Source organism: Ips typographus, linkage group LG13 (assembly GCF_016097725.1).
Source record: "Ips typographus isolate SLU linkage group LG13, UJ_Ityp_2.0, whole genome shotgun sequence".
Taxonomy (NCBI): Eukaryota; Metazoa; Arthropoda; class Insecta; order Coleoptera; family Curculionidae; genus Ips; species Ips typographus.
The window spans coordinates 681,745-695,106 of NC_138434.1; the positions used below are offsets into that span (position 1 = coordinate 681,745).

The 13,362-nt window shown below is 36.1% G+C and overlaps 2 protein-coding genes across 13 annotated transcripts in view; one reads left to right on the forward strand and one right to left on the reverse strand.

Annotated features, from left to right (window-relative positions):
• The window catches only part of Fhos (Formin homology 2 domain containing), a 70,263-nt gene extending 64,392 nt beyond the window's left edge, over nucleotides 1-5,871 (forward strand). For 7 of the 11 annotated variants that reach the window (XM_081991333.1, XM_081991322.1, XM_081991329.1 and 4 more), the window contains 6 exons: nucleotides 689-873; nucleotides 930-1,147; nucleotides 1,209-1,401; nucleotides 1,465-1,555; nucleotides 5,037-5,246; nucleotides 5,470-5,871. In XM_081991333.1, coding sequence (XP_081847459.1) covers nucleotides 689-873; nucleotides 930-1,147; nucleotides 1,209-1,401; nucleotides 1,465-1,555; nucleotides 5,037-5,246; nucleotides 5,470-5,543 — 971 coding nt within the window. In that variant the 3' untranslated portion in view covers nucleotides 5,544-5,871. Of the gene's footprint in view, nucleotides 1-688; nucleotides 874-929; nucleotides 1,148-1,208; nucleotides 1,402-1,464; nucleotides 1,556-5,036; nucleotides 5,247-5,305; nucleotides 5,367-5,469 lie in introns of all 11 variants that reach the window. The other 4 variants (XM_081991323.1, XM_081991328.1, XM_081991324.1 and 1 more) reach the window with 3 other exon arrangements.
• An 860-nt stretch (nucleotides 5,872-6,731) lies between these two features.
• Nucleotides 6,732-8,391, reverse strand: LOC145737351 (bifunctional FAD diphosphatase/FAD synthase-like). 2 transcript variants are annotated; one of them, XM_081991995.1, is made up of 4 exons: nucleotides 7,573-8,390; nucleotides 7,304-7,525; nucleotides 7,128-7,256; nucleotides 6,732-7,076 (listed from the first exon to the last, which is right to left on the reverse strand). In XM_081991995.1, the coding sequence occupies exons 1-4, from the start codon at nucleotides 8,254-8,256 to the stop codon at nucleotides 6,810-6,812; spliced, it is 1,302 nt and encodes a 433-aa protein (XP_081848121.1). In that variant the 5' UTR covers nucleotides 8,257-8,390; the 3' UTR covers nucleotides 6,732-6,809. The 2 variants fall into 2 exon arrangements, with proteins under 2 accessions (XP_081848121.1, XP_081848122.1); XM_081991996.1 differs by lacking the exon at nucleotides 7,304-7,525 and having other exon boundaries at nucleotides 7,573-8,391.
• Between the last annotated feature and the right edge of the window lie 4,971 nt (nucleotides 8,392-13,362).

The window sequence follows — 13,362 nt, forward strand, 5'->3', positions numbered from 1 at the left end:
ATTTTTTAGGTAGAATTTTTTACTTAACACCACTGGAAAAAGGAGCTCAAGACGGTTAATTTGAGTGGTTAAATCACCCTAAACTCCCAAAAACAACCGAGTTACAGGGTGTTCAAATTTCAAACCATAACTTCAACAGATTTGCAATTTCGTTGCATCAGCCTAGTTTTTCCTAAATAACTCAAAAACGGTGAAAGTTGCAAAGAATTTGCAAGGGAGCAAAAATGTTCCTAATTAAATTCTTAACTCAGCACCGGAAGTTTGCAGAACCGATTTTGCTTCCAGTATACAGGGTGTGCATGAAAAGTATGGTGATTGATTATTTTTGGTCACCCTGTACGCAATTTTTTAGGTAGAATTTTTTGCTTAACACTACTCTAAAGAGCAGCTCAAGACGGTTAATTTGAGTGGTTGAACCACCCTGAACTCCCAAAAACAACCGAGTTACCGGGTGTTCAAATTTCAAACTACAACTTCAACTGAATTGCAATTTTGTTGCATCAACCCAGTTTTTCCTAAATAACTAGAAAACGGTAAAAGTTACAAAAAATTAGCAAGAGAGCAAAAATGTTCGCAAAGAACTGCTAAACTAACATCTGGAAGAATCAAGCAAATTTACTGGTAAATTTTCCGGTCACCCTTAATTTTACTAGTGTATTGTCTGTGAAACTAATTGTTACCATTGCAGCTATTTTGAGTACACTCCTTTCAATTGGGATCTTCCTAAACGGCAACGAAGTGAAAGGTTTCCAGATCGAGTACCTTACCAAAGTACCTGAAGTCAAGGACACGGTTCACAAGCACTCACTCCTCCACCACTTGTGCCACATCGTTATGGAGAAGTTCCCTGAAGCTTCCGACCTGTATTCAGAGGTATTTCCACTCGTTTTCCTTCAAAATTTCAACAGTTTAACACGCACTGGCCCTAGATCGGAGCTATTACAAGAGCATCCAAAGTTGACTTTGACGAACTGAGCCTGAACATTCAAAGGCTCGAGTCGGATTGTAAAGCTTCGTGGGACCACCTGAAATTAATAGCCAAACACGACGGTTCCACGATGATGAAAGTGAAAATGTCCGATTTTCTTGCCGATTGTGCCGAAAGGATTATTTTGTTGGGGATCATCCATCGCAGGATTACGAACAGGTTTCTGCAACACTGCAAATTGCATTGTATGAGATTCGATAAGGTAATTATTCTATTGTAGGTTCCATAAGTTTTTGTTGTGGCTGGGAATCCCGTTCCACCAGGTGTCCGACACCAAACCGAACGAATTCTGCCGCATCATCTCCGAGTTTGCTTTAGAGTATCGCACGACCAGAGAAAGGGTGTTGCAACAGCTGGAGAAAAAGGCGAATCACAGGGAACGCAACAAGACTAGAGGAAAAATGATTACTGATGTAAACCAAGTCAATTTATGTAGATTTTATGGTTTGTGATCGAAACTTTGGTGGCTTTTCTAGAGCGGCAAGTTCCGGTCGAAAGAGGATCGCGCGGACGCAGAACTGCGACAACTACTCGGCAGTGACATTTCCGATGTGGAGAGTATGCAGGGTATGTTTACGCCTTCTTCTAACCAGTGTTGCCAAGTCAAAATATTTATTGACGGTAGAATAATGCTAGTTTGCTATAATACTTCAAAAATACAAATTTTCATTGTTTCAACACGGCTCGTTTCGAAAATTGTGATTTTTGCAGATTCTAGGCTAATTTTGACTTTAGTGACAGATATCACGTGGTTTTAGAGGATAATTCAGTCAAGCGTGACCCAGTTTTCCATCATTTCAAAATCTTTAAAAAAAACACTATAAAATTTAGTACAGTCAGACAGAAAAGTGGTGTCAAAGTTTCAACTGCCAAAAACACTTTGTAGAGACAGTCAGGTACAAAATCGCTTGTAAAACCCACTTGGAATGAGAAAATTACTGATTTAAGCACATTTTTGGAATCGTCATTAAATTTCTTATTCGATAACCTAAAAAATACTACAAAATTTTATACAGTCAGGGAGAAAAGCGCTGTCAAATTTTGAACTGCCAGGAATACAGTTTGGAAAAACAATCAAGGACAAAATTGCCGGTAAAACCCACTTAAAGTGAGAAAATGACAGTTTTAACCACATTTTTGGAATCCTCATTAAATTTCCTATTCAATAACCTAAAAAACACTATAAAATTTGGTACAGTCAGGGAGAAAAGTGGTATCAAACTTTGAACTGCCAAAAATACAGTTTGTAGAGACAGCCGGGTACAAAATCGCATGTTAAACCCACTTGAAATGAGAAAATGACTGATTTAAGCACATTTTTGGAATCCTCATTAAATTTCCTATCCAATAACCTAAAAAAACACCACAAAATTTGGTACAGTCTGGGAGAAAAGTGATGTCAAAGTTTGAACTGCCAAAAACCCAGTTTGAAAGAACAATCAGGGACAAAATTGCTGATAAAACCCTCTTAGAGTAAGAAATTTACTATTTTATACACATTTTTGGAAACCTCATTAAATTTCCTATCCAATAACATGAAAAAACAGTACAAAATTTAGTACAGTCAGGGAGAAAAGTGGTGTCAAAGCTGGAACTGCTAAAAACACAGTTTGTAGAGACAGTGAGGTACAAAATCGCATGTAAAACCAACTTGGAATGAGAAAATTACTGATTTAAGCACATTTTTGGAATCCACATTAAATTTCCTACTCGACAGTCTGAAAAAATACTACAAAATTTGGTACAGTCAGGGAGAAAAGTGGTGTCAAAATTTGAACTACCAAAAACACAGTTTGTAGACAGTCAGGTACAAAATCGCATGTAAAACCCACTTGAAATGAGAAAATTACTGATTTAAGCACATTTTTGGAATCCACATTAAATTTCCTATCCAATAACATGAAAAAACACTACAAAATTTAGTACAGTCAGGGAGAAAAGTGGTATTAAAGCTGGAACTGCCAAAAACACAGTTTGTAGAGACAGTCAGGTACAAAATCGCGTATAAAATCCACTTGGAATGAGAAAATTACTGATTTAAGCACATTTTTGGAATTCTTATTAAATTTCCTATTCAATAACATGAAAAACACTACAAAATTTAGTACAGTCAGGGAGAAAAGTGGTGTCAAAGTTTGAACTGCCAAAAACACAGTTTGAAAGAACAATCAGGGACAAAATTGCTCATAAAACCCTCTTAGAGTAAGAAATTTAGTATTTTAGACACATTTTTGGAATCCTCATTAAATTTCCTATCCAATAACATGAAAAAACACTACAAAATTTAGTACAGTCAGGGAGAAAAGTGGTATCAAAGCTGGAACTGCCAAAAACACAGTTTGTAGAGACAATCAGGTACAAAATCGCATGTAAAACCAACTTGGAATGACAAAATTACTGATTTAAGCACATTTTTGGAATCCTCATTAAATTTCCTATCCAATAACCTAAAAAAACACCACAAAATTTGGTACAGTCTGGGAGAAAAGTGATGTCAAAGTTTGAACTGCCAAAAACCCAGTTTGAAAGAACAATCAGGGACAAAATTGCTGATAAAACCCTCTTAGAGTAAGAAATTTACTATTTTATACACATTTTTGGAAACCTCATTAAATTTCCTATCCAATAACATGAAAAAACAGTACAAAATTTAGTACAGTCAGGGAGAAAAGTGGTGTCAAAGCTGGAACTGCTAAAAACACAGTTTGTAGAGACAGTGAGGTACAAAATCGCATGTAAAACCAACTTGGAATGAGAAAATTACTGATTTAAGCACATTTTTGGAATCCACATTAAATTTCCTACTCGACAGTCTGAAAAAATACTACAAAATTTGGTACAGTCAGGGAGAAAAGTGGTGTCAAAATTTGAACTACCAAAAACACAGTTTGTAGACAGTCAGGTACAAAATCGCATGTAAAACCCACTTGAAATGAGAAAATTACTGATTTAAGCACATTTTTGGAATCCACATTAAATTTCCTATCCAATAACATGAAAAAACACTACAAAATTTAGTACAGTCAGGGAGAAAAGTGGTATTAAAGCTGGAACTGCCAAAAACACAGTTTGTAGAGACAGTCAGGTACAAAATCGCGTATAAAATCCACTTGGAATGAGAAAATTACTGATTTAAGCACATTTTTGGAATTCTTATTAAATTTCCTATTCAATAACATGAAAAACACTACAAAATTTAGTACAGTCAGGGAGAAAAGTGGTGTCAAAGTTTGAACTGCCAAAAACACAGTTTGAAAGAACAATCAGGGACAAAATTGCTCATAAAACCCTCTTAGAGTAAGAAATTTAGTATTTTAGACACATTTTTGGAATCCTCATTAAATTTCCTATCCAATAACATGAAAAAACACTACAAAATTTAGTACAGTCAGGGAGAAAAGTGGTATCAAAGCTGGAACTGCCAAAAACACAGTTTGTAGAGACAATCAGGTACAAAATCGCATGTAAAACCAACTTGGAATGACAAAATTACTGATTTAAGCACATTTTTGGAATTCTTATTAAATTTCCTATTCAATAACTTAAAAAACACTACAAAATTTAGTACAGTCAGGGAGAAAAGTGGTGTCAAAGTTTGAACTGCCAAAAACACAGTTTGAAAGAACAATCAGGGACAAAATTGCTGATAAAACCCTCTTAGAGTAAGAAATTTAGTATTTTAGACACATTTTTGGAATCCTCATTAAATTTCCTATCCAATAACATGAAAAAACACTACAAAATTTAGTACAGTCAGGGAGAAAAGTGGTGTCAAAGCTGGAACTGCCAAAAACACAGTTTGTAGAGACAGTCAGGTACAAAATCGCATATAAAACCCACTTGGAGTGAGAAAATGACAGTTTTAACCACATTTTTGGAATCCTTATTAAATTTCCTATCCAATAACATGAAAAAACACTACAAAATTTAGTACAGTCAGGGAGAAACAAAATAATGTTTGACAACCCACTATATGGCAATGGTGTTAAAAACAGTAGATTATATAAAAACAAACGGTAGATATACCAACCAACATTGCTTCTAACAGTGAATGGTGCAGGTACTCTGCCTTGGCGTCATCGAAGAAGAGAGAGCAACAGCCAAAACAACACTTTGGGAAGAAACTCCACGGGTCTGAATGGTCACTTGATGGACGGGGACGATGAGATTTTGGAGAGTTTGGTGAAGACTGCCACTAAAGGCCCCAGGACAGCTCCTCGAGAACGAAAGAGGACGAGGCATACTGACAGGAAATCTTGTATGTATCCACTTTATACAAATCTCATTAAATATTCAATTAAAATTTTTTTTGGCCAGTTAAAAGATCAAGAACAAGGGAAAACAACCCGTATGGGAGCCGAGATTCTCCATGAATAAAGTATGCTAGTTTTTTGGTGTGTTTTCGTGTTTTTTGTGCTTTTTGCATGATAAAATTTCAATCATTTCCCAAATCTGTATTAACGGAAATATTGTCTTTTCAGTAAGAAGAACTCTTAAAAATGGCCTTTCCGAAGAAGAAAAGAAGCATCTATCCACCTACATCAAGGGGTATTGATGTTATAACCACCAAGTCTTCTCTGTACATACAAAAACCTTCCTATAAACAGTTTGACGTGTAAACTGAATTACTGATTGGAATTTTGAGAATTGTGAATGTGATAATACTTAAATAAATGCTGCTTAGTTGTTTTTAGGCTTTATTTATTTTTAATTTCTTATGTTGTTGCATCAGACTGCAGATAAGTTTAAATAATGAAAAAGCGACATTAACTATACGGGGTTAGAGTAATTTAGAATAATATCTTTCTTTTTTGCTGTGTTTTTTTTAATAGTGAACTGTACTTTTGTTTTAATAATATGTAATATAATTCGAATTTTGTTAATTTTTTTTTTTACTTCTAATAACCTTCAATCAAGTTAAAACGACACCCGCTGCTTTCACCCTAATTTACTCCCTTACTTGACAAGATACGTCAAAATGTCATAGAAAACAAAAGATAGTGTAGATTACAAGCTTTCCAAAAATATCCCCACATGAGTTGATTGGTCATACCGTTTCTCCGCTAGAGGGCGTCAAAGTTGCTTCACCATAAAATCGCACATTTTTAGACATCCGCTGCTTTTACCCTAATTTATTCCCTTACTTGACAAGATACGTCAAAATGTCATAGAAAACAAAAGAGTAGAGCAGATTTCAAGCTTTCCAAAAATATCCCCACATGAGTTGATTGATAACACCGTTTGGCCGCTAGAGGGCGTCAAATTTGTTTCACCATAAAATCACATATTTTGAGACACGCCTTGCTTTGACCCTAAATTACTCCCTTACTTGACTAGATACGTCAAAATGTCATAGAAAACAAAAGATAGAGCAGAAGTTTCCGTTCAAATTATAAACTTTGTTTTGGCGCAGTCACTTGGTTAACACTCTGTAACTTCCAAATTTGAGAAGGGAGATTTATACGCTGCTGCTAGCCTTGGCATAACCTTTAAGCATTTAAGATAACAATAAGTACTTTATTTAAATACTCATTTAAATAGGTAGACATTATGTCTTATCTGGAGTGGTTTTAAATATTAAAAACGTGTTTGGAAAAATAATTCTGATAAAATTCACACACGTGACGTAGGCAACTTAAGCAGATAAGGTGTACATTACACAAGCTAAGCCCTAACATTTAAAAAAACAGTTTTGCAAGCAGGACATGACCCTATTTTTGGTTGTATAAATAATGAAATCAAAAACTTCCATATTTTTATTATGCACAATAAAATATCACTTTGGTTTAACAAAACAATTTCATAATCAGATGACCAGCACTTAAATTTTGCTAATGTTTCTTCCACTACGTTCATTTTTTTCGTTCAGCATTTTATAGGCAGGCAAATAAACCTCCTTGTCACCTTCACAAAACCGCAAACTGGGGTTTCTAATTGTGTTCACAGCATTACCCAATGAGGTGTAACCGTAATCGTATAGTTTACAGTAGGGCACTTTATAATAGAGTAAATAGTCCCAAATGTCAGTATAATGCCAATCTAAAAACGGGCTACACCGCATCACTTGAGGCCAATCAGGATCTGTTATCTGTAATATTACTAATTCCTAGATAATCTTGCAAATGATTTGATTTGTTACCTGAATTGAATTGAGGTGTGAACAGTACGGATCTGTTCTTCTTGTACCCATAAAACAGGCTTTTAAATGGGGTTTCTTGTTAATAGTGATCCCTAAAGCCTCTTTTATGTTACCAGTCACACTCATTACCTAAACAAACTCTTTGGTTAAGTAGCCATTAAGCTGAAACTGATTACCTGTAAGTTAAAATAAACCATACACTGCTCAATAAACTCATCCTGTTCTTTAAAAGCATTGTCACTTTTGACATAAAGGCAAAAGAGTTTTTTGGTGGATTTAGGGTAGTTTTTATGTATTACTGTCAAAACTAGGTGGAGCAGAACAGTACAATCTTTTCCCCCATTAAAGCTTAAAAACACATTATCCACACCATAGTCTTTAAGACACTTTTCAATCACCTAAAAACTTCTCTAAATTAATTGCCCAAAACTAATATACAACTTACTTCAATTGATTGCCTAATATGAGTGTCTGTACTCTGGTAAATCAGATCACTAGACTCATTAATCCACTTTGAACTTAAAACATCACCTCCCAATACATTTTGCAGTAACAATTCACCTTTTACTACATCATCTAAAGTGTCAGCCTGAATAGTTAGCACATCATTGCTCACGGTAAAATTCACATTTTTCTTAATATCATCCAGGTACTTCTTAGATCCATTCAGGTTCACAGAAAAGACTTTAGTAAAAACGGTACTGCTTTGGTATTGTCTTAAATGACCTAATAAATGGTTCAGTTGCTGCTCTAAACTGTCACAATAAATAATAAATATTCTTTGCACATAAATAATGGATTTTATGAGCTTGACTGATCCAGGCCACTGTACACCTGAACTGTCCACCACTTTGGTTGCATCCTGTGATGTAACCTCCACCAAAGCTTTGCTAATAAGAGTTTGTGTATCTTGCCTGGACAAAACAATCACCAAATCAAAAATCTTGGACAAGAGTCGCAATTCGTTGGAAATCAAATTTACGTTCTCCTCCACTATGGACACTTTCTTCACTTGGATGTTTTCGCTGTTTAAACAAGCAAATGTTGCTTTTAAGTGTGGAGAAACATTAGTTTCACCGCTCAGGACATTGTCAAAAGGAACTAAAACTGCAGCCTGACTTAGCTTCATCCTGGCCTATTTTACGCAACAAACATTCTAGTAGTAGTCGCGTTTACCAGTTCAACTAGCAGACTGCAGTTTCTCCCAATTTTGTGTGGAACTGAAAATGTTTTTATTTTTAAGGTTATAGTACAGAGAGAGGGAAAAAATTAAGTTCTGTTATTCCTCTTTTCACCAATCAGACAGTTATCACGTGACTGCTCTTATCATACACAATAAAGTGTCACGTGATAATTTTCAATTTCAAGTCTGTTTAGTCTAGTGAGGAATAAACAAACTAGAGAAAGGAACACCGACAACGTTGCCACATGTCTTTACAATCTTTGTAGCTAATTCACCTGAAGGTATTTCCACTTTACACAGGTTAAGTATCAACGGCAATTACATTTTACATCGTAATATGTTTTGAATTATCTTGCGTCGTTTTAGTTGCAACAAAATATATTTAGGCAAAAGTGCGGTAGTGGCAACGTTGGTTTTGCGTAATCTGAGTCAGCTGATTGTCAAAGTGGAATCTATAGTCTGTTTCAAACTTATATTCATCTCCTTAATATTATAGGTCCTATTTTCCTCCTCTTAATTTACTCTAAAAATATCCCCAGATGAGTTGATTGGTCATACGGTTTGTCCGCTAGAGGACGTCAAAGTTGCTTCACCATAAAATCGCACATTTTTAGACATCCGCTGCTTTCACCCTAATTTACTCACTTACTTGACAAGATACGTCAAAATTTCATAGAAAACAAAAGATAGTGCAGATTACAAGCTTTCCAAAAATATCCCCACATGAGTTGATTGTTCATACGGTTTGTCCGGTAGAGGGCGTCAAAGTTGCTTCACCATAAAATCGCACATTTTTAGACATCCGCTGATTTTACCCTAATTTACTCCCTTACTTGACAAGATACGTCAAAATGTCATAGAAAACAAAAGATAGTGCAGATTACAAGCTTTCCAAAAATATCCCCACATGAGTTGATTGGTCATACCGTTTGTCCGGTAGAGGGCGTCAAAGTTGCTTCACCATAAAATCGCACATTTTTAGACATCCGCTGCTTTTACCCTAATTTACTCCCTTACTTGACAAGATACGTCAAAATGTCATAGAAAACAAAAGATAATGCAGATTACAAGCTTTCCAAAAATATCCCCACATGAGTTGATTGTTCATACGGTTTGTCCGGTAGAGGGCGTCAAAGTTGCTTCACCATAAAATCGCACATTTTTACATTTTTAGACATCCGCTGCTTTTACCCTAATTTATTCCCTTACTTGACAAGATACGTCAAAATTTCATAGAAAACAAAAGATAGTGCAGATTACAAGCTTTCCAAAAATATCCCCACATGAGTTGATTGGTCATACCGTTTGTCCGGTAGAGGGCGTCAAAGTTGCTTCACCATAAAATCGCACATTTTTACACATCCGCTGCTTTTACCCTAATTTACTCCCTTACTTGACAAGATACGTCAAAATGTCATAGAAAACAAAAGATAGTGCAGATTACAAGCTTTCCAAAAATATCCCCACATGAGTTGATTGGTCATACCGTTTGTCCGGTAGAGGGCGTCAAAGTTGCTTCACCATAAAATCGCACATTTTTAGACATCCGCTGCTTTTACCCTAATTTACTCCCTTACTTGACAAGATACGTCAAAATGTCATAGAAAACAAAAGATAATGCAGATTACAAGCTTTCCAAAAATATCCCCACATGAGTTGATTGTTCATACGGTTTGTCCGGTAGAGGGCGTCAAAGTTGCTTCACCATAAAATCGCACATTTTTACATTTTTAGACATCCGCTGCTTTTACCCTAATTTATTCCCTTACTTGACAAGATACGTCAAAATTTCATAGAAAACAAAAGATAGTGCAGATTACAAGCTTTCCAAAAATATCCCCACATGAGTTGATTGGTCATACCGTTTGTCCGGTAGAGGGCGTCAAAGTTGCTTCACCATAAAATCGCACATTTTTACACATCCGCTGCTTTTACCCTAATTTACTCCCTTACTTGACAAGATACGTCAAAATGTCATAGAAAACAAAAGATAGTGCAGATTACAAGCTTTCCAAAAATATCCCCACATGAGTTGATTGGTCATACCGTTTGTCCGGTAGAGGGCGTCAAAGTTGCTTCACCATAAAATCGCACATTTTTAGACACCCGCTGCTTTCACCCTAATTTACTCACTTACTTGACAAGATACGTCAAAATGTCATAGAAAACAAAAGATAGTGCAAATTACAAGCTTTCCAAAAATATCCCCCCATGAGTTGATTGGTCATACGGTTTGTCCGGTAGAGGGCGTCAAAGTTGCTTCACCATAAAATCGCACATTTTTAGACACCCGCTGCTTTCACCCTAATTTACTCACTTACTTGACAAGATACGTCAAAATTTCATAGAAAACAAAAGATAGTGCAGATTACAAGCTTTCCAAAAATATCCCTACTTGAGTTGATTGGTCATACGGTTTGTCCGGTAGAGGGCGTCAAAGTTGCTTCACCATAAAATGGCACATTTTTAGACATCTGCTGCTTTGACCCTAATTTACTCCCTTACTTGACAAGATACGTCAAAATGTCATAGAAAACAAAAGATAGTGCAGATTACAAGCTTTCCAAAAATATCCCCACATGAGTTGATTGTTCATACGGTTTGTCCGGTAGAGGGCGTCAAAGTTGCTTCACCATAAAATCGCACATTTTTAGACACCCGCTGCTTTTACCCTAATTTATTCCCTTACTTGACAAGATACGTCAAAATTTCATAGAAAACAAAAGATAGTGCAGATTACAAGCTTTCCAAAAATATCCCCACATGAGTTGATTGGTCATACCGTTTGTCCGGTAGAGGGCGTCAAAGTTGCTTCACCATAAAATGGCACATTTTTAGACATCTGCTGCTTTGACCCTAATTTACTCCCTTACTTGACAAGATACGTCAAAATGTCATAGAAAACAAAAGATAGTGCAGATTACAAGCTTTCCAAAAATATCCCCACATGAGTTGATTGGTCATACCGTTTGTCCGGTAGAGGGCGTCAAAGTTGCTTCACCATAAAATGGCACATTTTTAGACATCTGCTGCTTTGACCCTAATTTACTCCCTTACTTGACAAGATACGTCAAAATTTCATAGAAAACAAAAGATAGTGCAGATTACAAGCTTTCCAAAAATATCCCCACATGAGTTGATTGTTCATACGGTTTGTCCGGTAGAGGGCGTCAAAGTTGCTTCACCATAAAATCGCACATTTTTAGACACCCGCTGCTTTCACCCTAATTTACTCACTTACTTGACAAGATACGTCAAAATTTCATAGAAAACAAAAGATAGTGCAGATTACAAGCTTTCCAAAAATATCCCCACATGAGTTGATTGGTCATACGGTTTGTCCACTAGAGGGCGTCAAAGTTGCTTCACCATAAAATCGCACATTTTTACACATCCGCTGCTTTTACCCTAATTTACTCCCTTACTTGACAAGATACGTCAAAATTTCATAGAAAACAAAAGATAGTGCAGATTACAAGCTTTCCAAAAATATCCCCACATGAGTTGATTGTTCATACGGTTTGTCCGGTAGAGGGCGTCAAAGTTGCTTCACCATAAAATGGCACATTTTTAGACACACGCTGCTTTGACCCTAATTTACTCCCTTACTTGACAAGATACGTCAAAATGTCATAGAAAACAAAAGATAGTGCAGATTACAAGCTTTCCAAAAATATCCCCACATGAGTTGGTTGTTCATACGGTTTGTCCACTAGAGGGCGTCAAAGTTGCTTCACCATAAAATCGCACATTTTTAGACATCCGCTGCTTTTACCCTAATTTACTCCCTTACTTGACAAGATACGTCAAAATGTCATAGAAAACAAAAGATAGTGGAGATTACAAGCTTTCCAAAAATATCCCCCCATGAGTTGATTGGTCATACGGTTTGTCCGGTAGAGGGCGTCAAAGTTGCTTCACCATAAAATCGCACATTTTTAGACACCCGCTGCTTTCACCCTAATTTACTCACTTACTTGACAAGATACGTCAAAATGTCATAGAAAACAAAAGATAGTGCAAATTACAAGCTTTCCAAAAATATCCCCCCATGAGTTGATTGGTCATACGGTTTGTCCGGTAGAGGGCGTCAAAGTTGCTTCACCATAAAATCGCACATTTTTAGACACCCGCTGCTTTCACCCTAATTTACTCACTTACTTGACAAGATACGTCAAAATTTCATAGAAAACAAAAGTTAGTGCAGATTACAAGCTTTCCAAAAATATCCCCACTTGAGTTGATTGGTCATACGGTTTCTCCACTAGAGGGCGTCAAAGTTGCTTCACCATAAAATCGCACATTTTTACACATCCGCTGCTTTTACCCTAATTTACTCCCTTACTTGACAAGATACGTCAAAATTTCATAGAAAACAAAAGATAGTGCAGATTACAAGCTTTCCAAAAATATCCCTACTTGAGTTGATTGGTCATACGGTTTCTCCACTAGAGGGCGTCAAAGTTGCTTCACCATAAAATGGCACATTTTTAGACATCTGCTGCTTTGACCCTAATTTACTCCCTTACTTGACAAGATACGTCAAAATGTCATAGAAAACAAAAGATAGTGCAAATTACAAGCTTTCCAAAAATATCCCCCCATGAGTTGATTGGTCATACGGTTTGTCCGCTAGAGGGCGTCAAAGTTGCTTTACCATAAAATCGCACATTTTTAGACATCCGCTGCTTTTACCCTAATTTACTCCCTTACTTGACAAGATACGTCAAAATGTCATAGAAAACAAAAGATAGTGGAGATTACAAGCTTTCCAAAAATGGTTTTGCGTAATCTGAGTCAGCTGATTGTCAAAGTGGAATCTATAGTCTGTTTCAAACTTATATTCATCTCCTTAATATTATAGGTCGTTTCGAAAAAAAATCTGTTTTTTTGTGGAATTAAAATTAATCTTATTATAGAGATTATCATAACTCTCCCTTATTATATTTTTTTGATATTTTTTCAAGTAACCGAATTATGGACTTAAAGTTTTGGGGGAATATCTCCCTAAAATGACCTTTTAGGTCACGTGACAGAAATAATAAACTAACG

What these genes read in the sequence shown, in the direction of transcription:
- LOC145737351 (XM_081991995.1), bottom strand. Translation starts at nt 8,256, where the DNA reads ATGAAGCTAAGTCAGGCTGCAGTTTTAGTTCCTTTTGACAATGTCCTG. An exon ending in ATATTAGGCAATCAATTGAA is followed by an intron (nt 7,526 to 7,572) that starts GTAAGTTGTATA and finishes AGAAGTTTTTAG; the next exon opens with GTGATTGAAAAGTGTCTTAA. An exon ending in CACACCTCAATTCAATTCAG is followed by an intron (nt 7,077 to 7,127) that starts GTAACAAATCAA and finishes GTAATATTACAG; the next exon opens with ATAACAGATCCTGATTGGCC.